This window comes from Bos indicus, chromosome 1 (assembly GCF_029378745.1).
Source record: "Bos indicus isolate NIAB-ARS_2022 breed Sahiwal x Tharparkar chromosome 1, NIAB-ARS_B.indTharparkar_mat_pri_1.0, whole genome shotgun sequence".
Classification (NCBI taxonomy): domain Eukaryota; kingdom Metazoa; phylum Chordata; class Mammalia; order Artiodactyla; family Bovidae; genus Bos; species Bos indicus.
This window is the reverse complement of record NC_091760.1, coordinates 37,227,739-37,243,894: the sequence shown is the minus strand read 5'-3', so window position 1 is coordinate 37,243,894 and position 16,156 is coordinate 37,227,739. Positions and strand designations below refer to the sequence as shown.

General features: G+C 37.9%; 1 protein-coding gene across 2 annotated transcripts in view; it reads right to left on the bottom strand.

Annotated features, from left to right (window-relative positions):
• Nucleotides 1-231: 231 nt before the first annotated feature.
• CSNK2A2IP (casein kinase 2 subunit alpha' interacting protein) overlaps nt 232-16,156 on the bottom strand; it is a 138,970-nt gene continuing 123,045 nt past the window's right edge. For both annotated transcript variants that reach the window (XM_070786705.1, XM_070786709.1), the window contains one exon: nt 232-3,910. In XM_070786705.1, coding sequence (XP_070642806.1) covers nt 1,459-3,636 — 2,178 coding nt within the window. In that variant the 5' untranslated portion in view covers nt 3,637-3,910 and the 3' untranslated portion in view covers nt 232-1,458. The remainder of the gene's footprint in view (nt 3,911-16,156) is intronic.

The window sequence follows — 16,156 nt, the reverse complement described above, 5'->3', positions numbered from 1 at the left end:
AAGAAGGCTGAGCGCCGAAGAATTGATGCTTTTGAACTGTGGTGGTGGAGAAGACTCTTGAGAGTCCCTTGGACTGCAAGGAGGTCCAACCTGTCCATTCTGAAGGAGATCAGCCCTGGGATTTCTTTGGAAGGAATGATGCTAAAGCTGAAACTCCAATACTTTGGCCACCTCATGCAAAGAGTTTACTCATTGGAAAAGACTCTGATGCTTGGAGGGATTGAGGGCAGGAGGAGAAGGGGATGCCAGAGGATGAGATGGCTGGATGGCATCACTGACTCGATGGACATAAGTCTGAGTGAACTCTGGGAGTTGGTGATAGACAGGGAGGCCTGGTGTGCTGCGATTCATAGGGTCGCAAAGAGTTGGACACGACTGAGCAACTGAACTGAACTGATAGATAAGGTCATGGGACTCACGGACTTGGAGGGGGACAGGCAATGAGAAAACAGACTCCATGACAGATGGTGGTACAGCCACTAAAACAGGGAACACAGAGGACAAGGATGCAAAGGATGTGAAGGTGCAAACTGTAAAGATGCCTGTACAATGTTTCAACTGGAATGTATGATATGCAATTTAGTGATTAGAAAGAAGTAGAGTGAAGAGGCAGAATAGTGAGTCATCAGTATATGCAAGAAAAACTAATTCTAGCTCTTTTGGATAGGTATAATTATTTAAGGTAGTAGGTAAGACAATTCCCTTCTCTTCCCACTACTAGTAGACCCAGTGGAACAGAAACATTTTTTTAACATTTTTATTAACTCATTTATGTTGTATAAGTAGAAGTGATGAACAGGTGACTTTACAGCCTATCACTTAAATATTGGCACAGTTAGCATGAGGTAGGGTTATCTGTACCAGTTGGTTATTCTTTTCTGAGATTTGCTAAGGTTGAATAAATCATTGCATTTAAGAGTGCAGGATCTTACCATAGAAGAATTGTCTCTAGGAGCACATGACTGAAAAGATTCCTTCCTATATCTATTAACTGTTAAACATGATCTGAATTTCCTTTAGAGATAGGGAACCAGATTAGCATAACTTGTTTTAAGGATATTGCCATTATTATGTCTTATGAGGAAGGAGGATAGCAGTGAGTTGGATACTGTTCAAGGCAAGACAAATGAGATATTTATGGTCTGTGGCCAGTTATTATTAATTCATTTAACAATTATTTTCTAGTGGCTACTGTAAGCCAGGCACATGGTTAAAAACATAGGATTCCATTTTGGGCTTTTAGAAGCTCATAGTCTATTATTTAAGACTATTAAGTTTATTATTTAAAACTCTTAAAATAGACTTAAGAGTAATAGTTCCCCTTAACTAATTGCTTCATCAGCTGAAATATAGAGGCACACTTAGTTAATACTAAGAATTTTAATAAGCATGTTAGGAAATCAAACTAATGTCAAAGAACTAAGAGGTCAACTGCCTTCAAAGAAACAAAAAGTTAATTTAGTCAAGATTTCTCTCATTTTGAAACTTTGTCTGGAAAATTTTGAACACTGTCTTGGGCCCCTTTCTCCTTTTAACTGTGGTGTTATTCCTCATAGGCCTTGCTTTGGGAGATGGTGATTGACTTGGACATGGTTTTCCAGGAAGTGGCTGGTGATTTTTACTACGTATAAACTCAAGCCAGGAGACCCCTGGAGGCAACCGGTGGTAACTAAGTAACTTAGTGAACACACAGTCTGAGACCTTAGACTCTTTTGGAGGAGGAGGAGGAGGGGGTAAGGGGGCTACAGTGGAAAAGGAAGAGGAAGAGGAAGATGAAGAGGATGAGGAGGACAAAGAGGTGGAGGAGGAAGAGGATGGAAGTACGGACTGGAACTGAGGGTTACTGTTTTTCTTCACATAAAGCAGCCAGTCTACAGCCTGGGGCTGTTGGCTTACAGCTTGGTTTTCGGGGGCTACTGTCAGCCAGGTCTTCTTTTCATTAGATCCCTGAGTGATATCAGATTCCGATGTAGGGGAAATGTTTGATATCTTCTCCATTCCTTCAAGATTGTCTTCAGGAGCTTCATCAGGCTGATTTTCTTTCACAGGGAGTAAAAAAGTAGTCTCTGGTATGGAAAGGATAAAAACTAGTTTCACCATTATCTCTTTCTCAGGAGTGAGCTCAGGTGTTGGGATGACAAATAGTGTGGCAGCATGGGGGTCTTTCCTTCCTGTAAGATGGCTACAGTGAGATTTTATGCAAGAGGCACAGGCTAAACAAACCATATAACTTGATGAAAGGCGGGGACCAGGACGAGGATTTGGTCTTCCCCTCATCCTTCGAAAGAGAATCTGCCTACAGAGATCCCTCTGGATTCTGGTCTTGGACAGAGAATTGACAATTTTATTTACAACATCATCGGGGACAGTTCCACCTTTAACAATGCAGGGTTGAGTGTAATCTAAAGTCCATGGAATGTCTTTACTGGGTCCTGTCTCTTCATAATGACCAAAACTGCTTTTACGCTGGAGTCTGGAGCCCAGTGGTAAAGCAGCTATGTTCTTCATGGAGTGCCTGGAGCTTAATATTGATTGACCTGAGACATTTGGTTTGGGATGAGGTGAGGAAAGATCTGTGGCTTTGTGTTTGTCACTTGGTGAAGTGGTGTTCTGCAATCTGGAGTGACACATTGCTGGGCTTGGGGTCCTGAAGTCATGATCAAGTGTTTGGGGCTGGAACAATGGCAAACTCTTTGACTGGTGGACAGAGTATGGTAAAGGTGACTTTCTTGGTTTTGAATTCGACAGTGGTAATCTCAGAACACTGGAATTGGACCTTAATACAGGTGGTGTCTGAAGTCTGGAGTCAGGTAATGATGAGCTCAGAGTCATTTGACTAGGCTCCAAATGATGGGCTTCAGGTGATGTCTGAAACAAGTCATTTATTTGAGATGTAGAGTTGAGTGATGGTGAGCTCAAACATCTTTGATTGCGCTCTAACAAAGATGACCATAGGCTGTCCAATGAAGAGGCTTTCTGAGGCTTGGACTGGGGTAATGCTGAGTTAAAGTCTCTTTGATTAGATTCCAAAGATGATGATGTCCATAGGTAGTCTGGGGAAGGAGTTTCTTGATGTTTGACAGCATATAGTGATGAACTTGACACTCTTCGAATAGATTTCAGTGAAGGTGATGTCCAGAAAAGATCTAGGGAAGATGTATTCTGAGGTTTAGGAAAGGATAACTGTGAGCTACAGTCTGTTTGAGTCGGCTCTGGTGGCAATGTCTTAATGAGGTCAAATGAAGATGTGTTCTGAGGTTTAGGGTGGAACAAAGGCGAGCTCAGGGCTTTCTTATTAGGCCACAAGGGAGTTCTCCGCTGGAGGTGTAGTGAAGGTGTGGCCTGATGTTTGGAGTGAGATAATGGTGATTTTAGAACCCTGTTATAGCAGTCCCCTGAAATTGTGTCCTGAGACTTGACAGAGGGCAATTCTGAGCATCTCTGTACCTTCTGGCTAGAGTTCGGTGGAGGCACTACAGGGTTATTACTATGGGATTGTACTCTGACCACAGATTGGTTATTGGGCTGATTTAATTTTTTGTCTGTGTATTGACGTGTTAATGAGCTGGTTGCGGCCAGTTGGTAAGAGTGTTCTAATGGCATGAAGCGTTGATCATAATATGCTAGTGGCACCATCTTGTGCTAGTCATAGAGGTCTTTCTGAAAGCAGTTGGCTTGTAGGGATGTTTCAGTAACTGATACAGTCTTTTAGCTGGATTCCATGGACAACAAATACTTCTAAACAAATAACTTAAGAAGTGGCAAACATCTGTCTTATAACCTTTCTGTTAATTCCTAAATATTATAGGTGTCTCAAAATTGAGGTGTAAATGAGGTTGAAAAAAAGTGTCACCAATTGAGATTCTTCTCTTTAGCTTCTTAGAGTTTTTTCCTCTTGAGGAAATGACACCTGTTAACAAAACAGTGAAGAGGTTTCAGAAGAGGGTCTGATAGGGATGTTAATTTTCTCAAACAATTTTGTAGTGACAAATTTTGTGTGTAAATTTTGAGTAAAGTTTTCTAAACATTCAGCTGCTCATATGTAAAATAGGTAAATATAATGTTTAATTTATTGGACTAAAGACTAAATAATATATCTAAAATGTAAAACAGTGCCCAAGATATAGGAGATGCTCAGTAATGCTGCTGCTAAGTCGCTTCAGTCGTGTCCGACTCTGCGACCCCATAGACGGCAGCCCACCAGGCCCCGCCGTCCCTGGGATTCTCCAGGAAAGAACACTGGAGTGGGTTGCCATTTCCTCCTCCAAAGCATGAAAGTGAAAAGTGAAAGTGAAGTCGCTCAGTCGTGCCTGACTCTTAGCGACCCCATGGACTGCAGCCTACCAGGCTCCTCCATCCATGGGATTTTCCAGGCAAGAGTACTGGAGTGGGGTGCCACTGCCTTCTCCAATGTTCAGTAATAGGTAATAGCTATTTTGGGTATTCTTTCAATGATTGCTTTAGTTTAAAAAAAAATTGAGATAAATTTATTGCATGAAATAATAGACTCTTAAAGTGAAATGGAAGTTCGTCTTATATGCGAGCATGCATGCTTAATCACTCAGTCATGTCCCACTCTACCCCAAAATCTCAAAACAATTCAAGTACAAAACATAAGAATCAATAAAGTTTTTTCTCCTTGTAAGGAAATCATCTTTTCTGCATCTTCTATCTTGGTCCTTAAAATCTACTCATCTAATTCAATATCTTTGAAATCATCCTGGACAGATTCACCTTCCAAAACCATCTAGATGCCAGTATCTGTTGATTTTATCTCTTTCATATATTAATTCACTAATTAATAGAATTTTTTTCTTTTCAATTCCACTATTTCTTATGCTCTTTTTTCTATTCAATTCTACTTATACTCTAAGCATATCTCATCTAAACTAGTATATTTATGTTTATATATCTTTCTGCCATAACCTCTGTCACTCTTTTCCCTCTCCTCTGCCACAAATCCAAAAGCAAACTCTTGCTGGTGAGAGACAGTCACTCCTAACCCAAAGAACTTCTTCATTTTGCTTCTGCCTGCATGAATAATAGGGCTTCCTGGTGGCTCAGCAGTCAAGAATCCGCCTGCCAACACAGGATATATGAGTTTGATGCCTGAGTGTAGAAGATCTCCTGAAGAAGGACATGGCAACCCATTCCAGTATTTTTGCCTGGAAAATCCCACGGACAGAGGAGTCTGGTGGACTACAGTCCATAGGGTCCCAAAAAGTTGGACACCATTGAGCATGCAACATGCATGAATAGTAACAACTAAAGTTACTTGTGATTGCTGGATTTTGTGTGTTGTGTCTTAACATCAATACTTTAAAGAGGGGAGGGAACAGCACACCCTACTGCATGTATATCACATTCTAACATACATCTATATAGTAATATAGAGTAACACCATGATCTTGATGTATGGAAAGATTTCTTAAAACATAGAAAGCTATAACCATTAAAAATTGATAAACTAAAATGAAAAATTCTCAGTCATCAAGAAATGCCATCAAAGAATGGGAAAAATAAATATTTGCAATGCATATATCCGAAAAAGAGACTCATATTCATTACAACTTCTGCAAGTTACTCAGATAAAATAAGCAGTGCAGTTAGAATGACAGGCAAAACATGGAATGAGCACATCACAAAAGAGGATATCCAAATACTAATGCAATATGAAAAGGTGTTCAGGATTGTTAGAAACCAGTCAAACACATATTTAAACTACAGAGAGATACTACGACACATTATCAGAATGTGACTAAACTAATATGAAAACTTACAAAGCTAATAACTCGTGATTATATAGCTTAATTAGTATATTATATATATATATGCACACATACATATGTATATATTATATTCCATTCTTAGATACATCTCAAGAGGCATGCAATGCATGAATATTGGCACCAAAATACATATACTAGGATATTCATGGAGTATTATTCCTAATAGCTTCAAACTAGAATTAAGTGTCAATCAATAATAGAATATATAAGTAAATTGTGATATATTCATTCAACAAAATACCAAGCAACAATGAAAATTAACAGAAAATCTAGCATCATAGAACTACATGAATGAATATCACATAAAAAATACTGATTGAAAAGTATATGCACAAAAACTCATTTGTAATTTTATGTATAAAAGTACAAAATCAGTTCATACTAACTATGGTGTTACTAGTCAGGATAATAATACATCTGGGGGAAGTGGAGATTACAAGGGAACACAAATCTTCTGGGGTGGTGATAATGTTCTGTTTGTTGGCCCAGATGCTGGCAGTGTAGGTGAATTCACTTTGTGGTAATTAAGCTCTAACATTTACACTATGTGTATTTTCCATGTTTCCTAACTTCAATACAAGGTCTAAGAATACATAACCTGACGCTAATTTGAAAAGACACATCTGACACAAAATTTCACTGAAAAGTGAAACATTAAAGGATGAACCAAGTTCTGGTACCCAGATGCAATGAAACTTTTAAAAAAAGTGGGGAGGAGAAGAATGCAGTGTGGAAATCCTGCTATCACATGGAAAAGAATAAAGAAATTCAAAACAAATGGAACTAACAAGAATTTAAGACAGAGAAAAATTACATTTCTGAATTTTTTCCACTTTCAAACCTACTCAGCAAATAAAATTCCTGTTTCAAAGAACATGCTTTAACTAAAGCATATAAACATTAAATACAATGCAAGACATTGTAGAGGTTTAAATGAACCTATAAAGATGGGAAAAAATAATTATGACTTATGAAAAAATTAATTCTCAAATAATTCTTGCTCAAATTCTTCTTTCAGTTGAGTTCTTTCCAACTTTCAATGAAGATATATTTATAATGTTATACAAACTTTGTCAGAGTATAATGAACATAGAAATATAATAAATTTGTTCCGTGAAACTGCTGTATGTAAATCTGATATTAAAACATAAAAAATAGTTCAAAACTAAAATAAAGTAATAACACATACCATATGCAACATTCCAAAATAAAACATTTAACATTTCAATAACATAATAATCTGCTAGCACCAACTTGATCTCATTCAAACAATGTAATGATTTATTATTAGGAAACATTTAATTTGTCATGCTCATAATTCACAAAAATACTCAATATGTGTTCAAAAGTAATTTTATAAAATTCAAGTCCATTTCTCATAAAACTCAGTAAACTACTAAGAAAAAACTAATTAATGGAAAAAAACTTCAAACTGAAATAAAAATCAAATCATTCAGTTTGCACTGAAATATGAGCTATTCCCATTATAGACTGATACCAGACAAGCATATCCACTCTCACTAAAAGTGGATATCCACTCTCACTGAAAGTGAAAGTGTTAGTTGCTCGGTTGTGTCCTGCTCTTTGTGACTCCATGGATTGTAACCTGCCAGGCTCCTCTCTACATGGAATTCTCCAGGCAAAAATACTGGAGTGGGTAGCCATTTCCTTTTTCAGGGAATCTTCCTACTTAATTAAGTAGAAGACAGAAAATTATAGAGATTGGAAACTAAATAAGATAGAAACAAGAAAAGCAAGAATATAAAAAGCTGGTTCTGTGAGATCAATGAAATAGAAAATATTTAACCAGATATAGCAGGCGAAAAAAATGACATTAATTACAAATATCAGGAATGAGAGAGCTGGCATTACTATGGACTCTGTGCTGTGCTATGCTTAGTTGAGTCCGACTCATTGTGACCCCATGGACTGTAGGCTGCCAGGCTCCTCAGTCCATGGGGATTCTCCAGGCAAGAATACTGCAGTGGGTTGCCATGCTCCCCTTCAGGGTATCTTCCCAACCAAGGGATTGAACCCAGGTCTCCTGCACTGCAGGTGGATTCTTTACCCTCTGAGCCACCAGGGAAGCCCATTATGGACTCTGCAGATATCTAAAAATATAAGAAGATATTTCTGTGAATAATATTACGCCAATATACTAGATAACTCAGAGGAAAGGGGCATATTTCTTGAAAGATGAAAATTGCCAAAGCTCACTCAGGAATAAATGGAAAACCTGAAGATCCCAATATCTACTAAATAAATTGAATTGGATCTTAAAACTTTCCCACAAAGAAAACACAAGACCCTGGTGGCTTCATTGGTGCATTCCACAAAACATTTAAGAAAAAGAATACCAATTCTGCAAACACTCTTCCAGAAAATTAAAAGGAAACAATTTTTTCCTAACTCATTCTGCAAGCTAGCTATTACCTGATACCAAATTCAAACAAAAACATTATTAGATTTTTAAAAATTACAGACCACTATTCTTCATATAGATGTAAGATTTTCAAACAAAATTTTACCAGGTCAAATCTAAAAATATGTCAAAAAGAGAATACACTTTTCAAAATCCATGAACTCAACCTTATCATGAAAAGATATTTGACAAGCCCAAATTGAGGAAAATTCTACAAAATATTTCACCAACAGTCTTCAAATGTGTCAAAGTCAAGAAAAACAAGGAAAGACAGAGAAATTATCACATACTGGAGAAATCTGAATATAATGATTAAAGGCAACTTGGTATCCTGACCTTGATCCTGGGTCAGCAAGAAGATGTTAAAGAAAAAACTGGAGAGTTCTATTATATTGCAACCTTTAGTTCAGTGAATAGTATTGTACCAATGTTAATTTCTTTGTTTTGATAAATATGCCATGATTATGTAAGATGTTAACACTACCAAAACCTAGGTAAAGGGTTGAAATGCAAAGGAGCTAGAATACATAAAATAACTTTGAAAAAGAAGAAAGTCGGAAGGACATTAACTGATTTCAAGACATTAAAAAAGCAACAATAGTCAAAACTGTCTGGTATTGGCATAAAGGCAGACAAATGGATCAAGGGAAGAGAATAGAAAGTTCAGAAATAGACCCACACACATATAGATAGCTGATTTTTGAAAAACGTATAAAGTTAATCCAGTGGTGAATAACACTTTCAAGTGACATTGTGATAACTAGCTATATACAACTGCAAAAAATAAACTTTAGTTCTTACCTTACATTATACACAAAAATCGATTCATAAAGGGATCATAGATCTAACATAAAACCTAAAACTACAAAAGCTCCAGAAAAAAAAGTCACAGTAGAAAATCTTTGTGATTTTGGCATAGATTTTTAAATGTGTCACCAAAAGTAAAATTAATAAAAGAACAAGTGTATAAATCAAATTTCACCAAATTAAAAGCTTCTGCTATTTATAAGACACTGTTAAAATAAAAAGACAAATCATAAACTTGGGGAAATATTTGCATTTATTGTTATTAAGAGTTTATAGAGAGAGCTTAAGAAAGCAAACAATCCAATAAAAACTGAATAAAATATTTGGACAGCTTTCCAAAGATGATATGTGAATGAGAAATAAGCACATGAAAAGATATTCAACATTATTATTCATTAGGAAATGCAAACTGAAACTATAGGAGAGACAATTAAATACCTATTAAAACAGTTACTATTTTAAAAGATGGCCATACTAAGCTAACTTTACTAAGGAGATAGAGAAAATGGAACTCATACACTGCTGGCTAAAATATATAATAAATCAAGAAGTTTGGGAAAAGACTGACTTTTTTTTTTTTAAGCAAAATATCCATGTATCATATAATCCAACCAGTCTACCTCTAGGATTTACCCAAAAAGCAAGCATACTCCATGAAAAGACTTATAGAAATATGCTTACTGAAGCTTTAGTTTAATAGTCCAAACTGGAAATAACCTAATGGTCGTTAGCAGGTGAATGGATTAACAAACTGTGGTAAATCCTTTTATCAATATACTACCACCACCAATCTCGGCAAGTTTATATGCAGATGAGTGTTTAGGAACAAGATGTTCACAAACTGATAGACAAAAGAATTGATATAAAACAAAAATAGCTCCATGAGCCAACCTCTCAAATGTAAGACCCTCCAAAACAAAGAATACAATGAGACAAATGCTTTGTATTCTCAGTAAACCATCACAAGAGAAATAAATTCTCTCTCCAGAAAACTCATATAATAAAAACATTGTATAGATGCCTTAAAAATTGGTGAAGATGTGTTTAGCATTAAAAATATATAGTATTCTTGCTGTGTGTATAGATTAATTTTCTAAAAATTTCTACTTGAGTTAATACTTAGAATATGTAATATCTAATCTTTATTTTTGTTTTTGGCCTGAAGTAACCTAGCATTGTTTTTTAATCTGTTCAATTGTTTGGTCTGTTTAAACCAAATTGACTCCTGCCTGCCAAACTCTCAAAGCCTGTGTTAAAATTTTGACAATCCAAGAGATTTGAATTTAGAGAATTTTGTGGAAGTCAAGTATTAATGCACCAAATTCTGAGTGAGGATCGATCAGTCAAAAAGGATAATCCTCTTCTGAGAAACAGTTACATGTACAGAAGGCTCAGATGTACCGAAGACTTCAGAAGAAACCTCTGTAATCCGAGGCTTATCACTAGCCTGCCCTGAGTACATGACATTTCCACCTTGTTGAGCTCAGACATTCAGCTTTCATCTTCTCCCATATGTAAACCCACGAGAAAATCTCTCAGATTTATACTTCAAGGCTACCTTCTCTGAACTCTTTTTATCATTCATGGTCACCAATCTCCATATTTTTATTTTTGAAAGTGCCTCTTACCAAGAAAAGTTTCATCAACACTAAAAATCTGGCTATTTCAATGATTCTTAGAGCAACTCTCTCGCCAGGCAATTTTGTAGGATATATGCCACCTTCATTCCCTATGAAGAAAAGTAATCAAGAGGAGACTATGTTCTAGTACACAGAACATAGTGCACTAGAATTAATAAATAAATATATTTATTTATTAAAAATAAATATAATTAAGTATAATTGCTACTATTTCTGCAGTTTTCTATTCCATAAAAACTGTGACCAAATTCTGCCATTTTTAACCTTCAATCAAGTTGTCACTCAGACTTAGGGACCTGTTAGTGGAGTCTACCCATGAGCTCTACAGGAATACATCCAGAAGCCAAATATCACTGCCACACCTGCATGCAACACTATCTATCCTCTGTCTCCATCTCTCAGACAAGTTCAGGAACCACCGGTCTGGTGTGTCAGTGTGTGACTAAGTCAGCCTAGATTGGCCGCGTGAGATACATTAGATATGTTCAAGAGGCTACAGAATAATAAGCTCTGTAAAAATACATTAATTTTCATGCTTCTATATGTCTTTTTGTTGTTGTTATTATAATTTCAGAAAAATTTCCTCAGGAACAATGTTAAAACATCAACCTTACATATTTTAACAGAATAAAACTGTCCTATCTACCCTCTCCCCCCATGACAAGAGCATAGTGTGCAACAAATCTAAACCTGGTATGAAAACGGGAGAGACTGAAGAGTAGAGGCGCAGAGTGGGTTACTGGGCACGGCGTGAATCAAGACAATTTGCTAGGATTCATCCATTCCCACCCACAGTATTCAAATTGTCATCACATTCTAGAAAATATCTCTGTGCAGTCCATTCAGAAAAGCACCATGGGGACACACAAATGAATAGCTTTCCTGAAATGTTTAATGACATAGAAGAAAGAAGAGGGAATTTAATTCAATGAACTACTTTAAAGCCAGTGAAAGTGAAGTCATTCAGTCGCTACTGACTCGTGGCGACCCCATGGACTGTAGCCCACCAGGCTCCTCCATCCATGGGATTTTCTAGGCAAGAGTACTGGAGTGGCTTGCTATTGCCTTCTCCAAAGTATGATAAGTATAAAAGCATAAAGATTACTAAGGCTTTAGTAAAGGGGCTTCCAAGGCGGCGCTAGTGGTAAAGAACCGGCCTTCTTCAGGAAACTCAAACAGGGGTTCTGTATCAACCTAGAAGGGTGGGATGGGGAGGGAGATTGGAGGGAGTTTCAAAAGGGAGGGGATATATGTTTACCTATGGCTGATTCACCTTGAGGTTTGACAGAAAACAGCAAAATTCTATAAAGCAATTATCCTTCAGTAAAAAAAATAAATTTAAAAAAAGAACCCTCCTTCTAATGCAGGAGACATAAGAGACTTGAGTTTGATCACTGGGTTGGGAAGATCCCTTGGAGGAGGGCTTGCAACCCACTCCAGTATTCTTGCCTAGGGAATCCCATGGACAGAGGAGCCTGGCGGGCTATAGTCCATGGGATCACACAGAGTTGGACACAACTAAAGCTTCTTAGCATGCATGCACATGTGGAGCCTAAAAGAAGAGGAAGTAATCAGGTGCAGATATAAAACAAAACTGACAACACACAGCAAAATGAAGAAAGTATTCTGGAAAATGAAGAATAAAGATAATGTTAGGAATTAAAGTGGTAAAGAAGGAAAGATTGCAGAGCTTAATATATAAGAACCTCTGAGTGACTTACATTTGGAAGGAAGAAGGAGAAGGCTGAGGAAGAGAAGAGGAGGAGATGAAAACAGGAATGAAAAGAAAAGCAAATGTGAAAGGAAACTTATTTATAAGTCCAAAAAATAATATTGAGTGGCACTGAATAGAATTAAATTATAAAAGGATTTCAAGTTTTGACTGAGAACAAATTCTTGAGTTCACTGAAGACTTGTTTGAGAACCCAGCCAAGTAATGTGCGTGAAAAGGAACCATTACCATCAGCCTGACTTTAAGGAACTTGACTGTGAAGAGTTAAGCACAGTTGAAAAAGGTCATCTTTACAGGAAGTCTGGTTGGTGTTAAAATAGAGAAAAAGCTCAACTATGCTGGTATATAGAAGAAAAAGAATCACAGAGGTAAAGTCATGACATGTCACATAGTCCAGAGACAGGAGGATTATTTGGATAATGGAAAACTTTCAACGTCCGTCAAGGGAAGGACTGATACTGAAGCTGAAGCTGCAATACTTTGCCCACATGGTTCAAAGAGCTGACTCATTGGAAGAGACTCTGAGGCTGGGAAAGAATGAAGGCAGGAGGAGAAAGGGGTGACAGAGGATGAGATGGTTGGATGGTAACACCAACTCAATGGACATGAGTTGGAGCAAACTCCGGGAGATAGTGAAGGACAAGGAAGCCTGGTGTGCTGCAATCCATGGGGTTGCAGAGTCGGACACCACTTAGTGACTAAACTACATAGAACAAATTCAGGAATTTTAAAAAAAAGACACTCTCCAAATAAAAATGAAAAGTTTTCCTTTTTTCTGATCTATCACATATACTAAAAAGGATGAAGGAAGGCAGAGTGTAAGTCCAAAATAAAATTCTCTTTGTGGGGTACTTTTGGGAAATATATAATTTGTCAATGTCTGAATACCACCCACCAGTCAAAGGAGAAGAGAGGGCACTGTACTAGAAATATGCATAAGCAAAATTACATATACATTTCTCAAAATCATAAACAAAATCATTTATAGTCATACATCCAGCTCAATTCCCCCTGACTTACAAAGTGTTGTTGTTGTTCAGTTGCCCAGTCGTGTTCTATTCTTTAAGACCCCATGGACTCCAGGCCTCCCTGTCCCTCACCATCTCCCAGAGTTTGTCCAGGTTCATGTTCATTACATTCATGATGTCGTCCAGCCATCTAATCCCATGATGCTCTCTTCTTCTTCGGCCCTCAATCTTTCCCAGTATCAAGGACTTTTCCAATGAGTCATCTGTGCTCATCAGATGACCAAAATACTGGAGCTTCAGTTTCAGCATCAATCCTTCCAGAGAATATTCAGGGTTGATCTCCCTTAAAATTGACTGACTTGACTCCTTGCTGTCCAAGGCACTTTCAGGAGTCTTCTCCAGCACCACAGTTCAAAGGTATCAATTCTTTGGCGTTCTGCCTTCTTTACAGTACAGCTCTCACAACCATAAGTGACCACTGGGAAGAGCAGAGCCTTGACTATATAGACCTTTGTCAGCAGAATAATGTCCCCGCTTTTCAACACACTGTCTAGGTTTGTCATTGCTTTCCTGCCAAGAAGCAATCGTCTTCTGATTTCATGGCTTAAGTTGCCATCTGCCGTGATTTTAGAGTCCAAGAAGAGGAAATCTGTCACTACTTTCACTTTTTCCTCTTTTATTTGCAATGAAGTAATGGGGACAGATGCCATGACCTTAGGTTTTTTAAAATTTAGTCCTAAGCTGGCTCTTTCACTCCCCTTCTTCACCCTCATCATGAGGCTCTTTAGTTTCTCGTTTTCTGCCATTAGAGTGGTATCACCTGCATATCTGAGGTTGTTGATGTTTCTCCCACCTATCTTGATTCCAGCTTGGCATTTCTCATGATGTGCTCAGCGTATAGGTTAAACAAACCAGGTGACAGCAGACAGCCCTGTACTATTCTTTTATCAATCTTGAGCCAATCAGTTGTTCTATACAGGGTTATATCTTGACCTGCATACAGATTTCTCAGAAGACAGGTAAGATGGTCTGGTATTCCCATTTCTCTAAGAACTTTCCACAGTTTGTCATTATCCACACAAAGGCTTTAGTGTGGTGGATGAAACAGAGTTAGATGTTTTTCTGAATTTCCCTTGCTTTCTCTATAATCCAGCAAATGTTGACAATTTGATCTCTAGCTCCTCTTCCTTTTCTAAATCCAGCTTGGATATCTGGAAGTTCTTAGTTCGCATAATGCTGAAGCCTAACATGCAAGATTTTAAGCATGATTTTTAGCATGAGCAATGAGTGCGATTGTCTCATAGTTAGCACATTCTTTGGTACTACGCTTCTTGGGAATTGGGATGAGGACTGACCTTTTCCAGTTCTGTGGCCACTGCTGGGTCTTCCAGATTTGCTGACACAGTGAATGAAAAACCATGATGGCATCCTCCTTTAGGGCTCTGAATAGTTCTGCTGGAATTTCATTGCATCCACTAGCTTTATTAACACCAGTACTTCTTAAGGCCCACTTCGAACTCCAGAATGTCTGGCTCTGGGTGACTAACCACACCTTGAAGTAATTGGGTTCATTAAGGTCTATTTTTTATACAGTTCTTTGTGTTCTTTCCATTTCTTCTGATCTCTTTGGCAACTACTGGGTCTCTACCATTTATATCCTTTATTGTGCCCACCTTTGGATGGAATGCTCCCTTGATGTTTCTGATTTGCCTGAAGAGATCTCTAGTCTTTCCCCATTTGTTGTTTTCTTCTACTATTAAGCACTGTTCATTAAGAAGGCCTTCTTGTCTCTCCTAGCTATTCTTGGAACTCTGTGTTTAATTGGATGCATCTTTCCCTCTCCCTTGCTTTTTGGCTCTCTTCATTCTTCTGCTGTTTGTAAAGCTTCCTCAAATAATCACTGTCTTGCTTTTCTTTTTCTTTGGGATGGTTTTGTTCGCCACCTCCTGTACAATTGTATAGTAGACCTACAAAGTAGTGAGTATCAGTTTATACATCAGAAACTATTTCACGTCATTCAGTTTGCCAGGCAAATCCCAAGCCTGCTGAAAGCTTCCAAGTTTATGTATAAGATGGCAGGTTCCCTGTGCATAGAAGAATACCTCATATTCACAAAAGCTGGAGTTCAATGTGTCTTTGTATGAAGGGAGTCTGTAGATGAGAGAACCTTAGTATTGTTATACAAAAACAGTAAATCCAAAGAGCATCACTTTTCAGTTCCATCCTGCAATTCTGTACATATCAAAACCTAATGTCATAAACAGAAGGGATCCTCCATATACTTGGAAAGAAACTAGGAGATTTAAATCTTTCAGTTTGTTTCTTAATTGGACAGCACAAAGTCAACTAGGATCTAGGGACTGTCTTCAGTAAGCAATAATTGGCTTAGATATAAATAAAGATGTAAAGATATAGATATAGACAACCCCAGGTGGCTCAGTGGTAAAGAAACCTCCTGCCCAGCTGGAGATGCGGGTTTGATCCCTGGGTCAGGAAGATTCTCTAGAGAAATAGAAACCTACTCCAGTATTCTTGCCTGGGAAACCCCATGGTCAGAGGAGCCTGGCAGGGGTTGCAAAAGAGTTGGACACAAATGAGTGACTAAAAAATCTATTGCAAGGGGCGTCTCAAGTGGTCCTAGTGGTAAAGAACCTGTCTGCCAATGCAGGAGACATAAGAGATGTGGGTTTGATCCTTGGACTGGGAAGATCCCCTGGAGGAGGGCATGGCAACCCATTCCAGCATTCTTTCCTGGAGAATCCCATCGACAGAGGAGCCTGGTGGGTTACAGTCCATAG